At 39.8% G+C, this 27,649-nt stretch overlaps 3 protein-coding genes across 3 annotated transcripts; 1 reads left to right on the top strand and 2 right to left on the bottom strand.

The window, feature by feature from the left end:
- Positions 1-1,147: 1,147 nt before the first annotated feature.
- Positions 1,148-6,852, bottom strand: map9 (microtubule-associated protein 9). The gene is made up of 13 exons (XM_085355975.1): positions 6,781-6,852; positions 6,594-6,684; positions 5,599-6,120; positions 5,351-5,517; positions 5,150-5,243; positions 4,642-4,709; positions 4,092-4,153; positions 3,838-4,000; positions 3,396-3,482; positions 3,141-3,302; positions 2,908-3,053; positions 2,434-2,569; positions 1,148-1,267 (listed from the first exon to the last, which is right to left on the bottom strand). The coding sequence occupies exons 1-13, from the start codon at positions 6,850-6,852 to the stop codon at positions 1,148-1,150; spliced, it is 1,890 nt and encodes a 629-aa protein (XP_085212101.1).
- A 1,834-nt stretch (positions 6,853-8,686) lies between these two features.
- Positions 8,687-17,776, bottom strand: smim14 (small integral membrane protein 14). Its single transcript, XM_085356992.1, has 5 exons — positions 17,637-17,776; positions 14,744-14,839; positions 14,004-14,052; positions 13,732-13,886; positions 8,687-10,997 (listed from the first exon to the last, which is right to left on the bottom strand). The coding sequence occupies exons 2-5, from the start codon at positions 14,816-14,818 to the stop codon at positions 10,959-10,961; spliced, it is 318 nt and encodes a 105-aa protein (XP_085213118.1). The 5' UTR covers positions 14,819-14,839; positions 17,637-17,776; the 3' UTR covers positions 8,687-10,958.
- Positions 17,777-19,583: 1,807 nt separating this feature from the next.
- On the top strand, positions 19,584-27,217 carry ube2kb (ubiquitin-conjugating enzyme E2Kb (UBC1 homolog, yeast)). Its single transcript, XM_085355974.1, has 7 exons — positions 19,584-19,849; positions 20,679-20,772; positions 20,865-20,923; positions 22,449-22,531; positions 22,611-22,710; positions 22,898-23,026; positions 24,996-27,217. Exons 1-7 carry the CDS (start codon positions 19,787-19,789, stop codon positions 25,068-25,070), a joined length of 603 nt encoding a protein of 200 aa, XP_085212100.1. The 5' UTR covers positions 19,584-19,786; the 3' UTR covers positions 25,071-27,217.
- The last annotated feature ends 432 nt before the right edge of the window (positions 27,218-27,649 follow it).

Raw genomic sequence — 27,649 nt, 5'->3', positions numbered from 1 at the left:
AGCAACCAATTTAAAGTTGTTTTTTTAAACCATGTTTAGAATTCTGTCAAATAAATGAAAGAAGCTTGAAGCATTTCTGAGATGCTGTATTTGAATCTCAAAGGTGAGCATATCAATACAGCCTATGACCAACTGCTGCTAGTTAAAGCTTTACCAGATCTCTAACAATTAATCCTGTCCGACTATCCTCATATCAGCTTTTTAGATAATGGTATTATGAATGAGAATTAACGGGACCCATTGACCTCCACAACAGTCACCGTGATCTCTGGGCACATCTGGGCGATGACTCTGCATTTTGGGCCTCCTACATGTCAGTTAATTCTCTAATTCCATTTGAGCTGTGAAAATAGGAGCCTGTGTAAAACAATTATTCAATATTTAGTTAAATCCCCAGAATTAAAACAGGAAGTCTGCACCTCAAAATCTACTGTGGTGGTGTACAGAGGCAAAATACAAAAACCTGTCTTCCTCCAAATACTTATAAACATAACTGTGGGTGAGAAGTTATTAAGTAATTACTGAAATGCCCTTACAATACAAAAAATAAATAAATCATTTGCAGGTTTGTGAGTTCTTCTTAACCAGAAGACAAAAATAAACATTAAAAGGGAATCAGCAAAAACAACAACAACAATGTTAAACTGCTTTACTGCACATTCTCATGTTAAGCCCTAATTGTCTGTTGTTTTATTGAAAATTTTATCTTAACTTTTAATTCTAAGTTGTTTTTCAACTGTAATTTCAATCATAATATGATATTTAATTGGGTGTAACGTGTCCTTGAGTGCCTGTAAAGGGCCTTTAAATACATTCATTATTATTATCATCATTATTATTATTATTATTACATGCTAAAGCATAAACATATTTATAAAAATAATCAAATACAATTTTAAAAAATTAAATACATGAATTTTTCCTTGACATATCACAAAATCATTCTGTCCCACAACTGTTTCCAATTTTGCAAACATCTGAGTTAGAAAACATATAAAAATATAAACACACACTAGATCTGCTGTCTAATACAAAATCATATGAAAGTAGCTATCAGAGAACAACATACATTACAAACTTGCATTTGCAAAAACATGTAACATAGCACCAACAGACATTACACGGGTGTTATGTTACATTTTATTCGTCATCTTCGAAACGGTATGGTTTTATTTGGGGGGCTCCATGGTGGAGGTGGGCTGTCTCCGAGTATCTCTTGTATCCGTCTCTCTTCTCTGCGTCTCTTCTGCTCTAGATCTTTTCTTGCCTAAAGAACAACAAGAAAATCTGTGACACTAGCCACAAGGACAAGGACTGCTCACACATACAATATATTCAAAAATACTAGATTTGTACACCTGATAACAACGCCTTATACAACCAGAAATTAAGAAGACCGTGGGACAGTGGTGTGAACCTCATATTTAACTTAATAAAAGTTCAAATCAATTATGTATGTAACGGGTACTGACAGGGATGATGTGATCTCGTCTCTATAAATTAGTCTGAACATCGAGGGGGAAGATGGACTTCAGGCAGACAAAACAAAGCTCTGAGTCAAAGATCACGCCCATTATGATCTCAAGACACGTGTACAATTTCATAACTGTGGTCATGCTGTGAAAGCTCTATGAAATGGAGAGAGTTACTGCGCTACGAGTCACGCACATCCAAGGCAACACAACAAAAAACTCTGAGGTCAGGAAATGATTAATCAAAGAGGGAGTAAGGCTGGATATACAATACTGGGCAAAAGTCTTGAGCCATACCTGGTGCAATACCAACAAGCTTGAAAGTCAATATTTCATACGAATACTTTTATTACTGCATGGTGATCCACAAGAAAAAACAAAGAAATCCTCTAAAAATGAGTTCAAAAATGTCCAGCAGACCTTCAGAAAGCCTGGAGATTTATCACTCAACGCCAAGTCTGGCTCCTTGGAAGCAAAATATAAACAAATGAGGGATGGATCAACAGTTTTGCACAGTACTGTACATATTTAATTTGAGCTTTATGTGTAAAATGCAGGCTCATTTGGCCAAAAAGTTACACAAACAAAAAATATATTTAGATGCTGATTTAATCTACAATCTATATAACGTAAGGTTCTGATCTTATTAAGCTATCACACTTTTTTTATTTTAAAAACTTTCAGAAAAAATTCTCAGAAACAGAATGAGGTAAAAGCATTAAATCAGAAGAAATTCACAACATTTTCATTAAAGATATGCTGAAACAGTTGGTTGAACGTTCAGATTTTCCCCTCCTGAGCAGTGAAATCTGTCAGTGCCATCTAAGTAGTCACAAAAGAAGAGTTCACACTGGAGCCTGGTCGCGACTGCTAAGCGAGAGACCATCTGTCTCATGAACAAAAAAGGATGCGGCGAGCAGCACCTCAGATGCTGGTAATAATCATTAATAATTCTACTTACCAGCCAGTTTTCATACACCTCTAAAGCCATTTTATCTCTTTCTTCCTTCATGTATTTCTCCTCCTCCGCTTTATTTTTGATTTCTTTGCGCTCTGACGTGAATTTGTCATCGATAACTTCTTTCTTCTTTTCACACCTTAATCATGTTTAAAAAGAGGATTAAAAAATCAGTATACATGACTTTTCTGTGAGGTTTTTAGAAATAAACAGTGGATGAAGATCTGAGCTTTGACTGCCATCTGGTGGGCGATATTTTTCAACCCGGCACCACAGCTGTTACAAGTTTTATTAAACATATATGCACATTTAAATCTATGTATTACCACCACTAAAAGCAAAGCTCAGTCATCTTTTGGATCTGTTGTTCAGACCATTCTGCAAAAAATGAATTCTCAGTGCCTTAAAAAAAGAGATATCTCTTTTCATCACCTTTAAATAAATGGGACAAATTAATAATGAATGATTTCCACTCACCAGTTAGAAAAGGCAGACCTGCTGTCCCTTTTTCTCACCTCCTCCTGTTCTTTGTTTTTAAGCTTCAATTTATTTTCAGCCTCCTTTTGTTTTCTGTAATTCTCTTTTAGCAGATGATCATGCTCACGTTTCCATTTCTCAAACACCTTTAATTGTTATTAAAATACCAAATTAACCTCACGGATACACACAAGCAATCTCATTATAGGTGTCAGAGTGATGTATGCTTTTACCTGTTGAGCAGTCTGCCTTTTTTCTTCTTTCTCCTCAGCTGCTTTTTGTTCTTTTCTAATCACAGCTTCCTTCTCTTTGGCCTTAGATTTGAGGCTTTCTGCCTTCTTTTTCTTCCAAGCCTCATAGAACGCAACAGCATCTTCTTTTTTAGCCTCCTCTTCCTGTTTGTTTTTTGAAAAAAATTGAAGAGCATCCATGTAATCTTTAAAGCTTGTAAGGTGCTCTGTAGTTTGTCTAAAACACAGATGACTCACCTTTTCCTTTTTTTCTTTCAACATGGCCTCTTTCTTCTTCAGTTGCATGTTCTCCCTCGACTTTTCCTTCTTCTTTTTGAGCCATTCCTTGTAAAAGTGAGGGTGGATTTTACTGGACTGAGAATGTGCTTTTGATACTCTGAGGCCCGCTTAACACATACACACATTCATTCAAATCTAAATGTTCAATGTGCAGTACATTGTTTTCTCCCAACAACTCACACGATTACGAAACACTCTTTTAATTTAGATTAGTAAAACCACTGCTACTCTATATTTAGCTGCATGGTTCTTCGGAGCAGTGCTGAGTAAGGTTTTCATTGTCTTTTACACACAGACTTTTAACTGTAGATATAAGGGTACGTCACAGTGCTTTTCTCCACTGCATGGCTGACAATGTAAAAAAAACTAGAAAAGACAACACCCTCAGAACCACACCGACCTGATAAATGGCAGCTCGGAGGGAATCTGCTTCTTGTGGCTGAGACTCTTGTAAAGAGACTTTATGGTCCAGAACTTTGAGAGACCCCAAATACTTGGACTCCACTTTCCTGGAGCATGCACTCTGAGATCTTGGAGTGGTCTTAGAGTGAGAACTCAAAGTCCTAATTTAAACAAAACAACAACAGAAAGGCCAGCTAAGTGATCAGGTCTGCTTCACACATAGAGCTCTGCTACTGCAGCTTGATTACCAACCTTGCTTCAACAGATTCCTCAGAGACATGAGAGAGATGAGCTGAGGGATCTCCTGAGCATCCCTGGAAGACAACAATGCACAGACTGAGCTCTTAGACTCTTGAAATGGAAGCAACCGGACTTGATTTTGGTTCGTGAAGATGTTTGACCTCTCATCCACAAGGCTTCTTCTATGTGTTCAATCTGGAATGCAGCGTAATGACGCATGCCTTGATTCATACCTTCAGACCCTCATGTGACCTTTAATAATTACAAGGTGGGTCAACAACTCTCAGGACCACCTCCAAGAGGACGACCTCGCTATAGGTTAAATACACAGAATTCTCCATCAGTTTTTAGAACATAAGAAGCCTCTTAGATGACATGTGTAACGTCTTCACAAACCTACAAAACAGTCCTGTTGCCTCAACTCAAGCGCTTAAGACTACCATCAGCCGAGTGACTGAAAACCCACACAAACTGAAGCTGGAGCTCTCCTCAGAATAAGCTGTGATTCATTAAAAAAAACTAAACTTCACAGCGACGTTACACAGTGCAGAATATGTCTTACAGTAAATTCTTCAAATGATGTGGAGTAGTTCCTCTCCTGCTCTTTGCTGTCATCAGAAATAAAGCCATCTAAAACAATAAAACAAATATTAAGAGCATTAATTAGACATGTAGCAAAAATATTGGTTATTTTCTTTTGACTTTTTAATGATTATTATAATGTGGAGTGATTGATTTTTCTCCCACAGTAGGTTTAAAAAAAAATATATATATATATATATATATATATATATATATATATATATATATTTAAACAACACATTTTTCTACATTTTTCTAAAGTCCAGATTTTAATGAATATTTTTTGTGTTAAATTTTGCTGCCCAAGTCAGTGCATAACTAATCAATAATTGCATGCAAACTCCAATACCTATAAATATAAAAGTATTTTTATTCTCGTCTTCCTTACGATTTGCTAACGTCACACCATATTATCTGTAGTTGCCCTTTTTTAAATGTCCTGAATAAAAAGAAAAAAAGGTTTTGAAGATTTTTTTTATGATCATTACCTTTCGATCCAGAATCAACAGTGGACTTTGTGAGGAGTGCAGACCGTGCACTCTTATTTGAAGAGGGTGAAACTGTGTGGTCTCCTTCTGTCCACTATGATGAAACAACATCACAAACATCCTCTGATTATGAAAAGTTTCATTTTAGTTTGCAGCTTAAAACACTGATTAACAAAGCACAGCTGGACTGCAGCTCCTTACAGCTATGGTGCCAGATGTATCAGTTGAGAGAGGGATTGATACAGAAGAAGTCTGAGGCCTGCTGAGATCCTGAAAGTCTTCAGCTGGCTTCTCTGAAGTGTGAAAGCTCAATCTTAGGGTCCTTTGCCGGGGTTTAGGTCTTGGTGGCTCCCTCTCTGAAACACTATCTGAATGGTGACAGGTGTAAATCTAAATGTAAAATCTGCACTGATTCCTGATAGCAGTATTGTGTATTAAACTAAACAGACCTGCTGAAGCTGTGTGGTTCAGGTCACATGTTGATAACTGTGAAGTCTGTGAGCTTTCTTCAGCAGCAGAGCCGCTCTTTTGCTCTGGCCCTGGAGTTTCCACCACGCTGCTGTCAGATGGTAACGGTAAAGGCATGTCCAGGAGAGTATCGTCTGATGTTTGGTATGACAGAGATTTACTTGAGCTTTCTCTTGTGATCTGAGGATCAGCTGAATCCACACGAGCATTTTTAAACTGTGCGTCATCTGTGGAGCGTTGTGAAGATGCTGACCCATTAGAACTATCACGTGCAGCCGTGTGTGAGTCTAGGGGCTCGTTTTTTTCTTGTGACTCTGACGCAGTGGTGCTGTTGGAGGGAGAGCTGATTCTTTTTGTTTTCAGGAATGAAACTTTCTTTGTCCTCCTGTGTTTGTCTTCATCATCTGAGAGGTCAAAGTTGTTAATGATTTTGGCTTTATTCTTCCCAGCTTTGAGAGGATCTGTCTTCTTTTTTCTTAATTTAAGGAGTCTGTTTAAAAAATCTGAAAAACAAAAAGATAAACTGTCAACACACACACTGTTGTTGTTGTTGTTTTTAATCAATCATCTTCTTCCCTCCCACCCTACCCCTAGCATCCCTTTCTGTCACACCAACCCTCTACATGTCCTCCTTCACTTACATCTAGGCAGCTCTACCTGCAGCATCCACTATCCCTCCTGTGCATGTCTTCAAACCATCTCAACCTTCTCTCTAGCTTTGTCTCCTGACAGCCTAACCCAAGCTGTCAATCTCAGTCGCTCCCATTGAAAATCCCAACATCTCCAGCTCTGCCACCTCCAGCTCCACTTCCAGTCTATTTTTCAGTATAACGCTCTCTAAACCATGCATCACAGCAGGTCTTACGTCCATCTTTTAAGCCTTCCCTTTAACCTTCGCTACTATCCCTCTGTAACAAATGAACTACTCCATTCACTTAGAGTCCTTTTTAGATATAATAACTCTTTTTCGTTATACCATCTTCATCTTCTTCGAAGTCATCAGAGTAGGTGTACTGATCTGTCTTGGCTTTGGTCGCCCTGGCAGAGACAGCAGCCTGGAGTTCATCCTAAAGCGACATAATTTCAGGTTAACATGATTCTCCTTTAATAATCAGGTTTAACTGAGCCGCTCATTTCTTATTTTGTTTAGAAACGGTCCTTACCTGAAATGTTGTTCTTTTAGATGTTTTCGGACTTTTTGAATAAGCAAGAGTCCCGTACTCCTGCTCGGTCATCCTAAAGCTGTAAACAGCTCCCTAAAATGCTAGCTGGGGTTCATTCGCTCGAGCTAATTAGCCTCTAAACACGTTATTAACCTCCCGTGCTGCTCTTCAAGCTTAATCACCTATTCTATACATATTTTTATGCCGATGTATAATGATACACGAGACCCTAAAGCCACGCTAGCATACTGAAGATACTGTGGGCTAGCGAAGTTGTTGATGGTAACCCAGGGAAACAGACGGACAGTTCCGTTTTAGCACTGCGCATGCTTAGAAGACTTAGGACAAGACTTGTTTCGGAAGGAATATGTTTGTTTATTTAATTATTAAAATGTCTAAACTATTGTGTTCAGTGCTTGGGAGACATGATTCATAGTTTTATAGTCCAAAGTTTATTTAAAGGTAACAAGAAGGCTAATTAGAGATAGACTATTTAAAACCTTCCTGCCGTGTTCAGGTCAAATCTGACCGATTTACAAATGTAAAAACTCATAACTATTGTGTTTTACATCCGATTTCCTTGAGGACTTGTGGCATCCTCCACACGATGCACTTGAACATCTAAAAGTGATGAGCACCTCTTTCGTTGAATTTTGAGTTTTTTAGGAAATTAATGGGAATCCACCCCTCACGCCCCTTTGGCCTCTGACCCCCTGAATACCTCACTGAATGGCCAAGTGAATGACCACTGAACGACCCACTGACCCACCCACTGAACTGAATCTGGTGGTGAAAAATGTTTCTTATGTTAATTTAAGAGCTGTTAAAACTGGCTGGTCACTTGTGACCAGAACACTACATGTAAGGGAAGGGGGATTGCACACAACCAGAGGGCTATATAGCAAAAACACAATGAAGGAATTTTATGTGAAAAAATACTGTAACGTCAGAAGTTATCTACTTTATTTACCCAGTCTAGCCTCAAATTGATATTAATAAGGACCACTTTTTTTTTGAATAAGTGATTTAATTATCAAGAGGAGTAATCACATAAATAATAATGGATTGGATTTATATAGCCCTTTTCAAGGCACCCAAAGCGCTTTACAATACCACTATTCATTCACTCTCACATTCATACACTGGTGGAGGCAGCTACAGTTGTAGCCACAGCTGCTCTGGGGCAGACTGACAGAAGCGAGGCTGCCATATCGCGCCATCGGCCCCTCTGGCCAACACCAGTAGGCGGTAGGGTAAAGTGTCTTGCCCAAGGACACAACGACCAGGACAGAGAGCCCAGGGATCAAACCGGCGACCTTCCGGTTACAGATGCGATTTCCAACCCCCTGAGCTACGGTTAACATTGTTAAAATTTATTTTGAAAATACCTTAACTAGAGAGAGCCTAATCTTTAAGGATGACAAACACATACAAATATGCAGTCCTGTGAAAAACTAAAGAATCACTTTTAGCAGCAGTAACTGGAAGAAGTGGTTTTCTATATGATTTAATCAGTCCCTCATATCACTGTTGAGAAATTTTGGCCCACTGTTTATTACAGTATAGCTTGAGTCACTGAGATTTTACAGGCATTTGTTTATGCACAGCTCTCTTGAGGTCCCTTCACTGCATTTCAGTCAGGTTGAGGTCTAGACTGGGTCACTGCAACACCTTGATTCTTTTCTTTTTCAGCCATTCTGTTGTAGCTTTGATGCTACAACAGAAAGACCATCAGTGGTTTTGTTGAATACTCAGAGTCACCAACTACACCTGATAATCAAATGTTTAAAAGTGTAAGTGTTACATTCTTACTCTGGCTGGAAGCATATATCAATTATAAATCTGATGAGAAGGAAATGTGCCAGCTTCACACAAAAACACAGCCAAGCTTCAGACATAAGTCTTTTTATTTTCTGTTTTGTTGTAGGAAAAGTGCATAGTTGAAGCCCTTTTACTCTTAAACAGTAACAGTGTAAATTGAGGTCTACTTGATGCCACCAATCATCTCAATAGTCTCATGGCTTCCCCATTGATACCATACAATTGACCCAGCATTTTCAATCTTTCAGCTCTTCCCCGTGACCTCGCAGAACAACCCTAGAAAGCCATAGTACAACATAATTCAGAGGACTTTCGCTGATAATGAAGAGCAGCCAGATTCAGATGTGTTTAAAACTCCCTCCATGCATTCAACAAATACTCTTCCATTTTAAGATTAATGCATGTAATTTCTGGTATCACAGACACCCTGGGATATATCCCAAGGCTCATATACACTTTAATAACCACACACTATACAGATGTTCACAAAACACAAACAGACTCACTCAGCTGATGGTTCTGAAAACATGTGGGTTCAATGGTTTTGTTGCTTTGTGTGGGTCAATACAATAGGAGGGAGCTATATATTTATTTATGGTAAGGCTCCAGTATCGGTAATGTTCCCAATTAAAATGTGGAAAATGAAAAATCATTCCCAAATAAAGTGAAAATCATAAAAGGACCCCTCAGTATTGCCATTTCAACACAAATAATTCGAAACTAAAAACTCACATTGGCACGTTTCATTAATTTCCACTGACAAACCGTGGTACTGAAGTTGTGAAGCAGAAACTTTGATTGCGTTCATCTTTTAGAAAGCTTAATCTGTACACAAGACCTCCAAAAGGAATCAAAAAAGTGCTAATAATGTATTATTTTGGGTACTAGTACAACTTTCTTTTAAAGCACAATAATACACACAATCATCCTAACATACGATGATATAACTGCAGATAGTTTCATTTTGTCAAATGAGGCTAAGCATCTCTGTATTACTGGAGGTGAATAATAGTTTTCTCTGGTGTGTGCATCAAATATTTTGCTCACATTTTACAGATCAACTTCAATTTTGTCCTTCAAACGTGCTGCTGCACCACCTTATTTAAAGGGACAGCCTTACAGTCAATATAGCAGAGCCGACTACCTGCTTGAGTCAGATGAGTATCTCACCAAGGCCTGAATGTAAACACACTAGACTTACTCACTGCATTAAGAATCCTATGTTGTGTTACTGTAATGAGACTATAACCTTATCAAAAAAATTCTGCAGGGTTAAATATGAAACTAAAACATGATACAAAATGTCATGGTTACTGGCACCGTATAGAGTGTTATCTTCATAAAGTAAGAAGTGTGGAATGTTTGAGAGAGACTGAAGGACCCTCCACCCTTTGTTATTTCAAGCACCGGAAAAACAAATTAACGATTCAACAGGAACTCTTTACTACTGCCCCCTCCCTTCTTCCCCGATTATGTGACACATTCCTTCATCATAGATTTGCATCCGAGTCTCTGCAGATCCGCAGGCATCAGAGCTGGGATCAGGGACCAGCTCTGATGCCTGCGATTGCTCATTTAAGCAAATCCAACTGATATATATTTTTAAGCCACAGCTGTTTGGTAGTTGAGTGTGTACTTCTGCTATGAAAAGCCATGTGTCGTACCAAGTTTTATATTTTTTATGTGATTGTGTTCAGCTATTATCACATTCCTCTGGATAAAATCTTTTAAATTGAGAAATGCAACTGTTTTTAAGAGAACATATTTTGCTTTTCACCATTTTCCCCATGTGTGTCACATATATGCTTTTACATGGGTGGATGCTCATACTAAATACGGTCAAAGTTGCTCAGTTTTTTCTACTCTTCCTCCTTTGTGATGTCAGTGAGAGCAGTAATCCTTAATTGATATCAGGCTTGTAGCTCTGACTGTAAGCATAGAAGCTACACCCACCTTCATTTCAAATTCTGCGCATGGCAGCGAATAAGAATGAAGCTGACTTAAAGAGGGAGGGGCTAACACCTCTCCAGCTAAGGAGCTGCACCAGGACAAGTATAACCTAAAAAAGGATCATTTCAAACTCTAAATCATGCCATTGTAATTGAGTAAAATAAGTTTTGGAGCTGGACATGAGCTATAATAGGTCCCCTTTAAATATCATAGTTGTGCTGGCCTCGTTGATCAGTTGGACTCTAGTAATAAGAAATCAAAGACAAGTCTGTGGCAGCATCAGAAGAAGAAAGAAAAAGATATGTGAGGGAATGTTGACAGAAAGACAGATGGTGCTGTCCTGGTTGCAGCTACTGTGCAACTCCAGTCAGAGGAGGTGTACATTTGCTGTTTGTTTGGCTCCACTGCTAGTCGATAGGTGGTGCTGGGGGCTCTCTTCCATCACTCTGCAAAAAACAAAACAAACCCAGAAATAAATAAATAAATAAATAATAATTTTGGGTATAAATACATGAAAAAAGACAATGTTTTTAACCTTTTTTTTTTGGTTTTGCCTCACAGATAGTGTGCAGGCTTGCAGCATTTCCTTTCCCATCATTCTGGTACAAGTTAATCTGGGTTTAATCTTCCAAAGAACTCTTTTAGATGTTGTCTGCAAAAATCTAATCTGACTTTCTTGTCCTTCAGAGTAACCAGTGGTTTGCACATAGTTTTGAATCCTCTGTATTTCCATTCTGGAAGACATCTTTGCCAAGGTCATTGTAGACGATGACAAGTCTACCTACTTGAGTGCTCTTGACTTGGTTAGATGATGTGAAGCTGTTTTTCTTAGCCAAGGAAGAGTTTCTGTCATCATCCATTTTACTTCATCTGTGGTCTTTCATGTATTTTGGCATTGCTGGGCTTGTCAGAGCATTTATTCTTTTTAAGAATGTACCACACTTGGCCACTCTTAGAGTTAGCTATATTTTGTTTTTTTGTTTTCCTGCACCTGTTGCAAATCCTTGTAAATAAGGGAGCAGCTGTAAGTGGCTTTTTGTGAATGTATTTTCAAAGATCACTGGGATTTAAAAACTCCTAGCATGGAATTACCAGTCAAATCCAAAAATGTCTATAAATATTTTACTGATTTTTAAAGGCTTAAAAAGTGTCCCTTACAAAGGTTTGAACCACGATCCTTTGGGGAAAACTTCGCAGTGTTTGGAGCTGAAGTTTCAGCTAACAGACATGGCCACATACCCCTCAATTTAGCCCACTTCAAATAAGCCGTTTCTGTACCTGTAGCTTTAAATGAAATGATGAGTAAACCTGCTATCATAAAAATTAAAAAAACATTATTGGATCCTGACCATTTACATTTCCTGTATTGCTAATAAAGCAGTTGGTTATGATGAGGCTACACTTCACAACACAAAAGGCAACATGCAAACACACTGACACACACACCCTCCTCCTAGTATTTCAAAGATAAGGTCTGAAGTTTCTGCAGTTTCTCATTAGCCATATAAAGCTAATGGCGACAGTGGCATCAAGAACAAAAGTAATCCACCAAGTCTTGTAAATCAGCACATAGTCTTTGAAGATTTAGCAGACCTGCTGAGACATTTTAGCATTAGAGATGGGACAAGACGCTATAGATAGTAAATAAAAATGTTTGTGAGGCAGCTGCTCATTATAGTCACTTTTTGTAGACTCAAGTATAGCAGAAATGCTATTCTTTCCTCTTTTTAAAATAAAAAATTAGATTATAGGAAAGTCTTGCTGTTAGAGTTGAGCTTTGCAACTCTGCGGATTTTTGTCACATACACATAAAAGGGAAGGAGAACCCCCCAAAACCATAATAACCACAATGTCATAATATGTTGTCCTTAAAATAAAGCTCCAGTTTGGTCTGTGAAGGACATCACAGAATAAATATTAGGTTCCTGGTTTCTATTCAGGGAGAGAATTAGTCATCTTTGCAAATATTAACCTATCCGCTTTGAAATACAGCAACTGCGTTTTTTGCATTGGGAAATAATGTTACTTGTCTAAAACTCAAATAATACACACAGTTATAAAAATCAACAGAGCTATGACAACAACATTCCCAAGAATTACATTTATTATTACTATTAGTAATGTTTATTGACAGAAGTGAAAAGGACAGGAAAGCAGGCAGAGAGAAATTCAAAAATCAAATGTTTAGTGGCAGAAAAACTTGTTTGGAAGCGACTTTATGTTAGTTTTACTCTGAGATTTTGGTTGGTTTTATGTTGCAGCCTTTTGTTATAAAAGACATGTGCCTTGTCAGAGAGGTATCAGGTTTGTCTAATCCCCTGACCTCATTACAACAAAACCTTTTTTTATTTCAGATGACGCAGATTTTCCTCCGTGCTTCCCCAAGTCTCTTATCGCAATGACTAAAGGTCCTGTGTTTTTAGGCTGATTGCTACATAAACACTGGTCTATGTTTTTTTTTTAAACATAAGTTCATGCAGCAGCTGTTAGCCCTACTAACTCTGCAGTACACACCAGATGTAAAACCTTTTTCAGTAATATTTTTACCACGAATTTCCTGAAGCAGAATACAGCGTATTAACAACCAAATTGGCTTTTCTATTTAATCATCTGTGATAATAGCTCTCTTTCATTCATAGCAATCAAACGTTGCATTATTAGATTCAAGGAAATATGTTTCCCTGATAAAACACCTTCCTTTTTATTTAATGTGCACGTGGTATCTGGACTGTTCAGGTGGAGGCAAAAGGGAAAAAAAAAAAAAAAACTCCAGTACTGTGCAAAAGTCTTGAGCCACACCTCATGTCTTTATATTTTGTTTTCAAAAAGCCAGACTTTGCAGGTAGTTAATGCAAGGCATTAACTAGTTTTGTGCATACACATAACAGGTAACCTAGCAAAGACCTTTGTCACTTTGTCTTTTGCAAAAACATTTTCCCCATTTCTTTAGTTGAATCTATACAAAATGCAAAAGATAACATGTCAGGAAGTGTCAGGCCTAAAAACACGTCTCCGGCAGATGAACATCATCTCAAAGTCTTGTCCTGCACCTGCTGCACCTTTCTAATTTTCCTAGCAAATATAAAGAAATGAGTGGCGGTTCAAGACTTTTGCACATTACTGTACGTCTTTACATTTCAGATATATTTGTTATGTAAAATGAGTGTGATCTGCACTCACGTTGCGGGGTCCACTGGGCTTGCCAGAATGATGGGTTCCCCTGAGACTGGATGGGCGCAGCAAAAACAGGACCAGGGCTAACACCGCCCATCCCATCAGAACCATGGGGAGGGTCAGGTCACCTCCCCCGCCCACTGACCCACTGGGACCTGGCACTGAAGAAAAACAATAAAATAAAATAAAATACTTCTTATTCGGACACACATTTGAGTCCTATCGTGCGTTCAAACACTTACAAAATGTGAGCTACACTGAGAGAAGTTCATACATACGTTCCTGAGGGCACTCTGTGTCTGTGCAGTAGGACTGAGATTGCCTCAGCTGGAAGAAAATTACAGAAGAACAAAATGATTTACTCTTTGCCCTCAAACTGGGAGGAAATGACACTGCCTACTAACTTTGATTCATTAACCAGCAGAGATATTGTGGTGAGTAGTGTTACAAAGCCACCATCTGAGCTCTACCTGGTTCCTGAGATAAACACTATAGCTATGACGAAGAATTATTTAGACATCTGAACAACATCCTTTAACACTGTAAGCAAATCAGATGGCCCAGTGTGTATCCAGCTCTCTGCCATGTAGGCTACACCTGTGCACCAAATGTAAATTAGGTCAACTGTAAGCTGCCATACAGTAACTATGAACTGTGTCCTTCATGAAACTGGGAAACTCACAACAACAAATGTTATATTTTGAAATAAGAAGAGCCAAAGTATATTTCCAAGCACAATACAAGCCTGAGGGCAATAAAACTGTCTTTGCATGGCAGAGCAGACAGGCTGTCAAGACAAACACTGAGCAGGAACCAGGATGTAGCTTTGCATTTCCTTCTCCCCACATCTCTTTAAGGCTTGAATTTACTTGCAAGTTGATCTTCGTTTCCTTTTAAACTTCAGCTGATGATGTTATCACTTCACACCACATACTTTGAATATTTTGACATGTCTACACGCCGTCTCTTCAACTTAAATTAGAGGCGATTTAGAAAACCTCCAAGCTGTGTCGCTTACCAAATTGATGAGGCGCCTCATTGCGTACTCCTGCGTGCAGATGCACTCACAAGGGTCAAAGCCTCCCTCCGCCATTCCTCACCAGACAGTATCCACCTGAAGAGAAGTACAGCATGTAACTAGGACGTACATGAACAACTGAAAGAAACCTAACACTCCCTCTTGTTCTACAAGCGCACACTGATTAGGGGGAGGAGACTGTTCAGGTAAGGAGACTCTGCATAGAGTGCTGGCGTTTCGTTTTGCTGCATGTCAGCAACAGTGAAAAGTTAATTTCGGTTTTCTAGCTTTTGCTGGGAATACCAACAAATCCCCATATTCCGCCAATCTCACAGTTTCATCGCAGTAACCTTGAAAGAGAAAATAAACTTTAACTGTGGAATGTTGAGCCTCTATTTAAAATAGCCTTCACCTTTATCACTCTATGAAGCCCTTTATGAAACACCATGTTGGATCATTCAGAGCTGATTTCTGCACTCTCAGTGTATTAGCATGTTTTGTATGAACATACTTTTTTAAAAAAGATGAATCCATATGACACAAACTAGCAGTCCAACTATGAGCTTAGAACCTGCTAATAAAGTGGCTCATACTAGCAAGAACTTGGATGATTGCTGTCATTATGAGTGACAACGGAAGATGAGCTATTTCTGGCTTGGATAAAGCATTGATGGAGTAAGATCAAGCTGGTTAATGCTGACAATGATGGAGGTGAAACACACACTGACAATGGTTCAAAAAACACCCCCCCAAAAACAAAACAACCACAAACACACAGATGTCTGCTACAGGTGTCTAATCGTGGTTATCAAACCCATAACAAACCCCAGATGAACTTCTAAAGCTCATAACGATACTGAAATACATTCATTTCCACTTTCTTGGGTACACCTTGCCAGTACTTTGTTGGGCCCATTACATTACCAACAGCCTCAACAATTCAGGCCGCTGAACCATCATCTTATATGAAACCTGAAAATCCATACTTTCAGGCTGTTTACGCCAAATTCTAACTCTATCATCTAAATGTCACTGCACAAATTGAGACTGGTCAGACCAGACAACATTTTTCCAATCTTCTGTTGTCAATTTTAATGAGCCCATGTGAACGGTAACCTTCCTATTTCTAACATGAGTAGCACCAGGTGTGGTCTTCTGCTGCTGTAGCCCATTTGCTTCAAGGTTCAATGTGGCAGCTCAATTACTGCCCACAGAGTCACAGAGGTTATAACAGAGAGCACAGAGTTTATTTTTTGCACTGATAATAAATCTACAGTGTAATTGTTGGATACATCTTTACACTGAGTATTGGTTGATTATAAAAGAGCTCATATTAAGTATAAAAAACTGCAAACTATAAACTAACTGAGGCTTCTGCAAATGGATTTGCGCTGCTATGAGCTCTGATAGAATCTCAGTTTGTTGAAGTAAACCGGCCAGTGAGCAGGTTGGGTTCACACAGTGTTACCCCTTGGACACTGGCTCAGAGTTCAATTTAATGCTCTCTCTGGAACAGAAAACCCAGAGTTTCCCCTCAACTCAGGATTAACAAACTCAGCCCCTGTGGGCGATCGTGGCTCAAGAGTTGGGAGTTCGCCTTGTAATCGGAAGGTTGCCGGTTCGAGCCCCGGCTCAGACAGTCTCGGTCGTTGTGTCCTTGGGCAAGACACTTCACCCGTTGCCTGCTGGTGGTGGTCAGAGGGCCCGGTGGCGCCAGTGTCCGGCAGCCTCGCCTCTGTCGGTGCGCCCCAGGGTGGCTGTGGCTACAATGTAGCTTGCCATCACCAGTGTGTGAATGGGTGGATGACTGGATATGTAAAGTGCTTTGGGGTCCTTAGGGACTAGTAAAAGCGAACAGAAATACATACAGGCCATTTACCATTTAAATTAGACCTCATCCTGGAATAGGACCCAGCAGTTACTGAAACACAGCCCATCTGGCACCAACTTTCACGCTGTGTTTAAAGTCACTTAAATCCCCTTTCTTCCACATTCTTTTACAAACTATGAACCTCAGGAGTTCTTCTCGACCTTATCTGCACGCCTAAATGCACTGAATACCTGTGATGGGATTGGCTGATTTTACTGGCTGACATTTCTTTCAAGATTATATCTTGTTATCATTTAAAAACAAAACAAAAAAACAAAACAGCGGCCAACATATATACAGTGATTAGGATATTTTCAACCACTTATTTTATTTTCATGTTTCTTGCCATGCATCCACCAGCACACAATAGACATCCGAATTATCTGTCTACACCACAAAGAAACAAAATAAAAAAAATAAAAAGCCAAACATGTTTACCTAAGACTGACTACACCCAGCGGCCAGTGATGCACACCTGGCTAAACCTCACAGCCTTCAGCGAAAGATTGTGTAATAAACTAGAGGGCTGTTGGGTGAACTTTATGGGCATTCTAAAGGTTTCATTTGGTGGTGCTGTTAAATTTCTATTGGCTTATAGCTAGCTTTTTTCCTCCACCCCACTGTCGTCAATGACAGTAAACTAAACAACACAAATATGTGAAGCAACGTAGTGCAACAACACCACAAACAACCTGAATCAACACAGCTAAAGCCGAAGACCGTAATCTGTCACTGCGCGGCTTTCCGATTAAGACTGCAGGAGGTTTAACATCAGACATACAAAGGTTGCAGTATGCCTGCACTTTTGCGGAAGTCAGCTAAAACGAGGTTAAAGACATCTACGGTTACTTCCCTGTAGTTTTAAAATTACGTGATTTAGCCTAACGTTTACACTAGCTTCTTGCTAACCCCGCCAGCCAAGCCAGAGGAAACTCACACCCATTCCACCCCCCACCCCCACTCCCTTGTCTTTAGATTGTTATTAACTGAACAAAGACATGAGAGCAAAAAACAGCGACTTACTGGAGCGGCGTGATGTTAATAAAACGATCACTGTCTCTCAGGGGCCCGAGCTGCACCGCTGCTCTACACAGAGACCATCAAACTGCAAACACGTCAAACCACCGTCTGTGTTTTGTTTAATACACGTGAGCCAGCGGCTATTCTTCATCCGGGACCTCGGGAGTGGGGCGGCTCCCCGATGGCTCTGCTCTGTGTTCAGCCAAACAGCTGTCTTGCTTATTGGTCTGAAAGTCTGATGGGCGGGCCCTTTGAGCCAATCACAACAAGCAACGATCACTTTTTCTGGATAGTAAACAAACAGTCCAGTTGCCTGTCAGCTTACAGAGGCCCATGAACCTACAACATCTGTGCAGTTGTGTAATCAAATACATGGTGGTGGATTCGACTTGAATACTTTTCATTACTTAAAGTTTTCATTAGTTAAAGTATTTAATTTTTATGCTACTATATAAATGCTATTCTTTTAAATAAGGAAAACAAAGAGATACCTTTCTGCAGCACAACACATACTTTAACTTTGAATCTGGGCTTTTATTTATTTATTTATTATATAACTTATTGGTTTTATTTTGTCACTGTGGGAGTGGAAGTTAATCTATCACCATTCCCAAATAAGCTTATAAGACACCAATACTTAGAAATAAGAGCCAGAGAAGCACCAACCTGTTGTATTTTCCAAGTTTTAGAAACATTACAAGCTCAGTTACACACACCATTAACCCCCCCCATTGAATATAATAATATATGTGGAGGTTATTATTAATATTATTATCAATATAAAAAAAAAATATGAGAGGTTCTTTACCTTACTTTCATCTGTTACCAACCTGGAATACATTCACTTCTGTGAATGAAACAAAAGTTTATTCTAGTGACTATAAAGATGCATCTGTAAGAGATGGAAGCAACTCCTTTTCTTTCATCTGGTCCCTTTAGGGTTCGCCACAATGGATCATCCGCCTCCATCTCACCCTGTCCCTAGTATCCATCTCTGTCACACAAACCTTCTGCATGTCCTCCTCCATTACATCCATTAACCTCCTCTGCGGGCCTTCTTTTCCCTACTGCCTGGCAGCTCCATTTTCAACATCCTTTGCCCAATATATCTCCTTTCCTCCTCTGTACATGCCCATACCATCTCAGCCTCGTCTCTACAACTTTATCTCCAAACTGCTCAACCTGAGCTGTCCCTCTAATGTACTGATTTCTATTCCTGTCCATGCTGGTCAATCCCAAGGAAAACTTGAGAATCTTCAGCTCTGTCACCTCCTGCTCAGCCTTCTGTCTTTTTGTCAGTTTTGACATCTCCAAACCATACATCATATCATCTTATAAACCTCCCCTTCACTCTTGCATCCTTCAAATCCCCCCTCATAACATGCCCCCACCCCCTCCATCCGCTCTCTTCTGCACCTCCAAGAGTTGAAAGCCACTGAAATGCCATTCATGTTACAAACCACAAAGGTGTGAATGCAGCTGAAAAGTTTTAAGTTTAAGCTGAAGAACTGTAGATGAAGAGTGTGTGCACTCTACATAGACAGCTGCCTGCGCCAGTTATCACAAGATACTTAGGGAGTGACAGAAGCTGCAATGTGTCTGTTAATAGCATATATGGCTTTTAACATATATGCAGAACATTACACACACACACACACACACACACACACACACACACACACACACACATACATACACACACACACACACATAGAGATACTGACCACCATGTAGATAAAATGTGAGTAAGAAAGAGTTCCCATTCCAGTAAGAACATCCCTCACAATCAGATGGAAACCATGACAGAAATGCCCTGAAGGGAAGTTACAAAAGAGCATCAACCCAGGTTGACTGTCACCAGAGCTCATTAATGAAAGTTCTAGTGTGTGCTCCATGCAGCTGCTCTCTGTGTGTGTGTGTATGTTCTGGACGGACTGACGCTGAGCGCAGGCAGGCGAACTGCGAACTCTCGCTGAGCTGGAAAGAAGCGCTATACACGGTGAAAGTGAAAGGAGCTCCGTAAGTGTGGAAAGCACCGAACAGGCGGCCTCCCCCCCCCTCACACACACACAAACAAACAAACAACACAGGGAGACGGGCCACGGGTGTAGCTTGAAGGCAGCAGCGGCGGCAGCAGCTCAGCAGACACAGCCATGGCCAACATTGCGGTCCAAAGGATCAAACGGGAGTTCAAAGAAGTTCTCAAAAGCGAAGAGGTGCGGTAACGCTACCGGCTTATTTTCACTTCTACTCAGCTCTTTCTTTAAAATTGTGTCAGCTCTGTTAAAATATACGCTACCGGCAGCCGTTATTGTGACCAAATAGATTTACCCTAGTCAGGTTTGGGTCCTCTGTTGCAGCAGGTCAGGCCCAAATAGGAGAACTTTAGCTAGCTTTAGCTTCAAATCAGCGTCCAGGCGAACCTCCCTTGTTATGTCAGGTGGGTGTGTTCAGGAAACACCGGGGATTCGGCTCTCTCAGCTGACAGGCCCTGAATGCCTAACAAACAACGTCGCACACCTTTGTTTTAATTACACAAGTCAAGTAAACCTAGAGTGTGTGGCCTGTTAGCGCCTCAGGCAGGGAACCGCAGCTGTTTAGCAAAGTAAATGAGTTAGCGGCAGTTAGCAAGGCTTGCTAACGCTATTTTGACATGTATCCACAGTTAGCATTAGCAGCCGTGATGTTTTGCTGCAACGTTCAACAAACTTATCAGGCGTTAATCAGCTGTTTGTTAACAGTCTGAATACACTGCGTTTATTTAAAAGGTGTATGCTGTCATATCACCTCCTGCCCAACTCCTGTTAATGCTGTTTTATAGTTTTGTAACTTTGGTGCTAACCTGAATTGTCCTAGTGTTTCCTCTGGGAATGGGGCTCAAATTGGTTTTTAATGTTAACACAAAATGACACTAGCCGTGCCTTTTCTAGCAACCATCTTGCCAGGGACTTGTTGTTTTCAATTTGATGTGAACACGTGAAGACATGAGCTGGGTAACTCCTTTTTCTTTCTTTCTTTCTTTTTTGCATTTGTTCCAACCTACAGACGAGTAAAAACCAGATTAAAGTAGATTTGGTGGACGAGAACTTCACAGAGCTGAGGGGTGAGATAGCAGGGCCTCCAGACACACCATATGAAGGTACTGTAATATTGGAAACGATGGCCAAGATATGTGATACTCGTCATGTGGTCTGATATACTAACGCATGTCTGCTTTTCTCTCTTTCCTAGGTGGCAGATATCAGCTTGAAATAAAAATCCCAGAAACCTATCCTTTTAACCCGCCAAAGGTATTTGCTTTAGTGCCTTTCATCCTCTGCCTCTCTTCCTTGTTCAGTTATTTTGAAAACATGTACACTTTTGTTATAGCTGGTAAAATCGGTTGTCACTAATTGCCACTGCTCATGCCTAAGTGACCCTGTGCATGGTACCCAACTCTAAAAACCGCTCCCAGTGCTGCAGTTCAAATCACTTTTAATTATGTAGCACCCATGTTTCTACGATAATAGAAACATCAATCCCCTGTGAGCAAGCACTTGGCAACAGTGGGAAGGAAAAACTCCCATATAGCAACAAGAAATCTCCTGCAGAACCAGGCTCAGGGAGCGGGCAGCCGTCTGCCACAACCAGTTGGGGGTGAGAGGAAAGCGAAAAAAGAGGGACCAATAGGACAAAAGGCAAACTAAAGGAGAGCGAACCAGAGCTTAATGATTAAATACAGTGGTGGTGAATAAAAACAGGTAGAGTAAGGAGATAAATGATGAGCAAAACATTCAGTGCATCATGGGAAGCCCTGCAGCAGTCAGAGCTTGTAGCAGCATAACAAAGGGAGGGTTCAGGGTTATCTGATCCAGCCCTGACTATATGCTTTATCAAAATGTACAATTTTAAGTCTAATTTTATAAGTAAAGATGGTGTCTGCCTCCCAAATCCAAAATGTGAGCTGGTTCACAGAAGAGGGGCGTGAAAGCTGAAGCCTCTGCCTCCCATTCTACTTTTAGACGCTTTAGGAACCACAAGTATGCAGTCCAAGAACGATATGTATTCGAAGTATAGTGTATAGTAATATGAGGTCTTTAGGATATCATGGGGCCTGATTATGCAAGATTTTGCATGTGAGTCGAAGGATTTTATATTCATTTCTGGATTTAACAGTGAGCCAATGAAGAGAAGCGAGTATGTGGCACTTTGACCGGAATCAATTTATAATTCTTATGAGCATCAGAGTTTTGAGGTAAATTCAGCTATTATGCTTCAATTAACAAAACCTTTTTGTGTTAGTGCTCTAACAGAGAACAGCATAACGTGACTTGTAAACAGCCTTTTCAGGTTTCTGGTCACTATTAGCTTGTATGTTAAAAGCAAAAGAGAAAGTCTAATACTGATAATAGTGAAAATAAACATTTATTGTCTCCCTCCTGTAACCAAATGAATCTTGTAAACATACCTTCAACACAGGGGTGGTAAGAAATCAATCTTTCCCTGAAATGATGTCACCAAATAACCTGTTAGGTAACAGTTTACGGGTTTAAACTACCGGCGTTTGGCTTATACAGTAATTTAAATGCTTAATACATCAAGTTAATTTGTCACTTAGATGTAAAATGCAGTGGTGCCATAAACTATAACTGCTGGCTCATTAATTTGCAGTATTTCCCTCGCAATGGCTTGCAATACATCAGGACATGGTAAAATGACAGCTACTGTAGTGTAGCCTGGATACTGACATATCTGTTGTAAGAAACTGTAAATATTTCTTCTTTCTGTCACCTCACGTTCTTCTCTAGATAACGCTTCCTCATCTGTATGTCCTAGGTGCGCTTCATCACTAAGATCTGGCATCCTAATATCAGTTCTGTGACCGGAGCAATATGCCTGGACATTTTAAAAGACCAGTGGTAAGTGCAAAGTATCTGAACTGTTCTCAGTGTGCCTGTGTGCTCCATTCACTTAACCTGCCCTCTCACCCTCTCTCAGGGCAGCTGCTATGACCTTGAGGACAGTGCTGTTATCTCTACAGGCTCTCCTCGCTGCAGCAGAACCAGACGATCCACAGGATGCAGTAGTAGCAAACCAGGTGGGAAGGACTTAATGCACGACTCGCATTTTGTCTGCTTATAATCGGATATTAAAGTACCAAATTATATTTGGGTAACTGTACGTGTCTCGGTACCTGGTGTGAACTTGTGTCTAAAATAAAATCTGCCATATTTGCTAGTTCATTTTGTGATGTTGCTCACAGACCTGTATTTCTGAATCCTCAGTATAAGCAGAACCCAGAAATGTTCAAACAGACTGCGAGGCTTTGGTCTCACGTCTACGCGGGCGCTCCTGTCTCCAGTCCTGACTATACACGTAAAATAGACAAACTCTGTGCCATGGGCTTCGATAAGGTCAGAACCCCTTTGTTTTTGTTGTGCCCTCACATTTATAGGTAAAATTTAGTTACACTCTATCAGCCAGTTTCCCAAACATTAATCGTCCCTTGTTTTAGAGCAAGGGAAAAATTCACTGAAGCTCTCCATTAAAAAAGTAAATAATGATAAAATAATTTTTAGTCTAAGACTAGGCTTAATCGCTGTCTGGGAAACTGAGCTTATATTTAACATAATAACATCATATTTTAAGAAACATGCTTATTTTCAGCTTGATGGCAGCAACATGCTTTAGAGACATTTAGAAAGAGCGATGCTCATCACTGTTGCATCACATCTTCTTTCAACAGCATTTTGTGCTTGTGAAACAAAGAGAAGTGCTTTTGTTTTGAAAGCTGTTGCTTCATTCTTTCCTAATAAGACACGTGAGCTGCTCAGATTGAGCCCTTCTACCTTTTTCTTTTCTCATCTGCTAATGAAATGCTCAAATTCTTTGAAGTTTTACCCTCCCACACCCTCTATTCACTTCCCTGAAGACTTGTTCCATCTCTGGCGCCATGTTTTTACCCAATGATAAAAACGAAATATTTGGTAATGAACAGTGAGATGCGGCGTGTCAACTTTTTAGTTTGTTCAGCTGAATGCTGGACAAACTCATACCATGACGAGCCATCTGTCATGCATCTGTTCGATTACAATTCACAAGAATCACTACTCTTGCTGCAGTTTTGGTCAGATTTAAACCAACTGGCACACAATGATCGCCTACACATTACAGTAACCTGTGAACTGGATCGACCGCTGCATGAGATTAATTGGTGTTCTGGTTTGTTGCTGGCATTATATTCAATACGGTCATTATACACAATAATATATGTGTATAATGTAATTTTTTTGGAGGGGGGTGATTTGAAGTTGGATGGTGATGTAATAATTTTTAAAATGATTTTTACCCCTCAGCTGTAAAAGGCTGACGGAATATTGACATCACCCTGCGGGGCAGCCGGGCAGACAAGGTGAATACCTAAATTTGTGAATGCGATAACTCGAGGATGAGGCAGCATGTCCCCTAAAAATCTTGGAGAAGTTTGAATCTCAGAGACCTCAATGTTAAAGTCAGAGGTCAAGTTTTCTGAAAATCTAGTGAATGCGATAAGTTGAGAACAAGGCAACATAGGATTTTAAAATTGATAGCATAGATGTGTCTGGTAGGAGGCTATTGGGTAGCATTGGCGGTAGCCAGAATTTTATTATCATTAGTATTTTTTAATAGTCTTTATTTAAACCAGAACGTTTTACAGGTGCAGAAGTAAGAAATGAATGGGGCATGATATACAGTGCTGATAAGCTGGAAACATCAGGTTATAACTTATCTTTACATAGTTTATTCACATTTTTGTCAAAGGTATTGACGGCCTTAATTCTCAACTCATAGGTTTTTTTTTGGGGGGGGGGGGGGGGGTTTTCACTCTGTAAAGTCCTTCAGCAGTGCATATGGTTTAATGTTGGGGGCTCAACCATTTCCTCCTGATGGCCTTCTTACCTGCCAGAATTAAGGCTTTAAGTAGTAGATTGTAGTTGTAGTAGATAGTATGTAGATTCCTTCCTTTTTATGTCTGTGGATCTTTTTTCTTTACTTTATAGTTCAGAATAGTCTCTAGTGTATAAATAACTTTCTCAAAATGGCTGGAGCCTTGTAAATGTTGGCCTTGCAAGATGGATTACACAAAACACACACAAGTATTCATTTGTGTTCGTGAGCATGCATTCTTGAATTTATTATTATGCAGTAAGCTTATGCAAACATTTACATTACCGCAGTACTTAAAGACAAACAAACAGTATATTTAGCTCTCTCCAGTGGGTTTCTTGTCTCGTGGATGGACTCCAGCTGCAGTTGGTGGTTCTTGTTCTCTGCAGCCTTTGTGAGATCTGCGAATTCTCAGATGAGAATCATTTTTCAACTTTTCTTCCTCCTTTTATACAGAATGCAGTAATAGCGGCCTTGTCTTCAAAATCCTGGGACGTGGAAACGGCGACAGAGCTGCTCCTAAGCAACTGAAGCCAGGTGTGAGGATCCAAAAACCCTTCATCACAGTGTCAGCTCCTCCACCACTGCCTTTTGTTACACAGAAAACAAACACCCCATCCACCATGGCAGTCTGAGCCTTCTTTTATTACCAGTTTGTTTGCTACTAAGTCAACACCAGTAGCGCTGCATTTGCCAATATGCACAGCACCCCGTTGCCTGCCGAGTCTTTACTCCCACCTACCCAATATGTGTATTTCAGTATTAAGCCCTCCCACCCTTAAAAAATGAAGAAAAAAAAAATCCACCCATGCCTCCAGTCTTCCATGCCCTTTAAACACATTATTTTTTCCCCCCACAAATTTCCTTAAAGTTGTAAAGGATCGAACAGCTGCTGTAATCAGGTGGATTTTCCAGGGTAAAATGTAAGGAAAGGAAAGCCTGCTGACTGCTTCTACACTACATTACCGTTTAATTCCTTCGGCAGCCAGTTGGACCGTGTGTGTTTCTCTGCTACAGACTTTTAGTACTGTAAAGAAAAAAAAAAGTCTTGCTGGATTAAATTTTCTTGACTGGATAGTGCTGTGCATGAGCAGTGTAATGTTTTTTTTCTCCTGAACAACCTTTCATTGATGCCTCAATCCACTACAGAAGTTTGGATGTACAGGTTTTATTTTCTGTATGTAGACTTAGAACAAAATCACACACACACATCTGCCAACATCTGCACACATGCACAGAAGAAAAATCTGTAAATAGATCTGTGTAAATTTGAAAATACAGTGGGGATGTACTTTTTTTTTTCTTACATGGCATTGTAAAACAGATTTTAAATATAAACTATGCCTAGTTTACAATTGTAAGGAGATAAATGTGTTCATGCTTTTGTGATCCATGAGAAGTCCCTCTGAATGTATTTTTTTTTTTTTTTAAAGGGTGGCACAGCCAAAATCTTGGCCCTCATGGCACAGGAGCTAACAGCCAGCTCAGCCACTTTTTCTGCTATCATCTACAGTCCAACTTTTTTTTTTTTTGTGCACGTGTTTGTCCTTTCATGTTGTTGCCTTTATTTTGATTTGGCCAGATGATGCAGTGGGTGTTTGTTTGGTTTAACACCCCTCTCCTACACTCTTGGATCTCACAGGACTCATTCTATATAATCAGACACCTGGAACTTCTGATGGGGAAAGCCACCAAGCACCACCCAGTTTGGCGTTACACTGGTAGGGAACCAAAGCCCTACCGAACACGTTGATGGAAAGCGAATGGAATTTTTTTTCAGACATTTGAGAGGAAGATTCTGATGAGTGACATTAAGGATTTGGGTTTGCAGTGCTGTTTTATTTTTTTTTAACCATACGCACATCCTCGGCCACAGATTGAGGATCTGCTCATTAACATAACCAATAGGAGGCGGCGCTGTACACTTTATTGCTGATCCAGTCAATCAAAGGCTTTGGCCATATATACAGGTATATAGGTGATGTCCTATATTCCCAAACATGCTTTACTACACAGCCAAATAAAACACTCACTGAGGTCGTCTTTGAACTATGTCTTCTAGGTAGTAAAAGAGGCTGGAACTCCTCTGTTATTCTATGAAGTAAAATAGCAGACCTGGGAAGTGTTTTCACATATTTTTGATTTTGAGGTACATGGACTGTAAAAACATGTTTGGCATTTAGAGAAAGGGTGTAGATGCATCCCCACACAAGGGGCCATTCTGTTTTTAATAAAGGAATTATTTTGCTTAACCTCCAGCTCAGTCCCTACCAGCACAGCAGTGTATTACACTGCAACATGGAGTTAATGTGCAGCAGTCTTTGCTCACAATGGGGGGAAAAAAAAGGAAGTTCATAGGCAGGCAGAATGCACACGCCATCTCCCTTACTTGTAAATAGCTGGGTTTGGTTCTTAATAAAGAGCCATCTTATCACTAGAGTGCACCATTGATGGCTGGATCGAATATTTTCTAAGAAAAAGACAAAAACGGACACCCTCCCCAGTCTTCCTCATGATGTACAATATTGCACGATTACAAGCATAGAAAAGGGGCCTGTTGCATCTCAGTTTCTCCATTTGGGTTGAGACTTATTTTTTTTCCTTGTCCTCGGAAGCAAGCATCCGCAGTATAAAAAGCATGGTTATTTATTGTGACAGTGTCATGTTTCTTTGAATAAAAAAAAAGAAAAGAAAAAAAAGTGGAAAAATCACCTGTTTTTGAAATCTGCACTTCCAAAACACAGGCATAGAGACAAACGCACTGCACCATAACATCTAAAAGCATTTATTTTTTTTTTCTTTTTGGAAAAAATTAAATATGATCATGAGTATAGGCATATTTAGTCCCCGTCATCAACACAACCCACATGGCATCCACTCACTCGATGCTTAAAAATCAGGAATAACCCAACAGAAAACTGACAAAAGTACAAAAAATATTCAATCATAAAAGATGAACAAAAACCTGAACACATACTTGGATAGTTATATATCATTTATGCAATCCAAAGTGACGTACTTCAGAAGTAAAAAAAAGAAAACAAAAGTCATTAAAACCCAGCTCATTTTCAGAGCCTCTGACATGTCCAGGGCACGAGGCAGCGAGCAGA

The sequence above is a fragment of the Diplotaxodon limnothrissa genome, linkage group LG6 (assembly GCF_057381915.1).
Source record: "Diplotaxodon limnothrissa isolate DT_005_m linkage group LG6, D_limnothrissa_male_GT1.1, whole genome shotgun sequence".
Classification (NCBI taxonomy): Eukaryota; Metazoa; Chordata; class Actinopteri; order Cichliformes; family Cichlidae; genus Diplotaxodon; species Diplotaxodon limnothrissa.
Note: the sequence above shows the minus strand (reverse complement) of the source record. Positions and strands in the feature narration are given on the sequence as shown.

What these genes read in the sequence shown, in the direction of transcription:
- map9 (XM_085355975.1), bottom strand. Translation starts at nt 6,852, where the DNA reads ATGACCGAGCAGGAGTACGGGACTCTTGCTTATTCAAAAAGTCCGAAA. An exon ending in AAAGGCAGACTGCTCAACAG is followed by an intron (nt 3,054 to 3,140) that starts GTAAAAGCATAC and finishes TAACAATTAAAG; the next exon opens with GTGTTTGAGAAATGGAAACG. An exon ending in AGGTCTGCCTTTTCTAACTG is followed by an intron (nt 2,570 to 2,907) that starts GTGAGTGGAAAT and finishes AACATGATTAAG; the next exon opens with GTGTGAAAAGAAGAAAGAAG.
- smim14 (XM_085356992.1), bottom strand. Translation starts at nt 14,818, where the DNA reads ATGGCGGAGGGAGGCTTTGACCCTTGTGAGTGCATCTGCACGCAGGAG. An exon ending in TGAGGCGCCTCATCAATTTG is followed by an intron (nt 14,053 to 14,743) that starts GTAAGCGACACA and finishes ATTTTCTTCCAG; the next exon opens with CTGAGGCAATCTCAGTCCTA. An exon ending in CACAGAGTGCCCTCAGGAAC is followed by an intron (nt 13,887 to 14,003) that starts GTATGTATGAAC and finishes GTTTTTCTTCAG; the next exon opens with TGCCAGGTCCCAGTGGGTCA.
- ube2kb (XM_085355974.1), top strand. Translation starts at nt 19,787, where the DNA reads ATGGCCAACATTGCGGTCCAAAGGATCAAACGGGAGTTCAAAGAAGTT. An exon ending in ATCCTTTTAACCCGCCAAAG is followed by an intron (nt 20,924 to 22,448) that starts GTATTTGCTTTA and finishes TGTATGTCCTAG; the next exon opens with GTGCGCTTCATCACTAAGAT. An exon ending in GTGCCATGGGCTTCGATAAG is followed by an intron (nt 23,027 to 24,995) that starts GTCAGAACCCCT and finishes CCTTTTATACAG; the next exon opens with AATGCAGTAATAGCGGCCTT.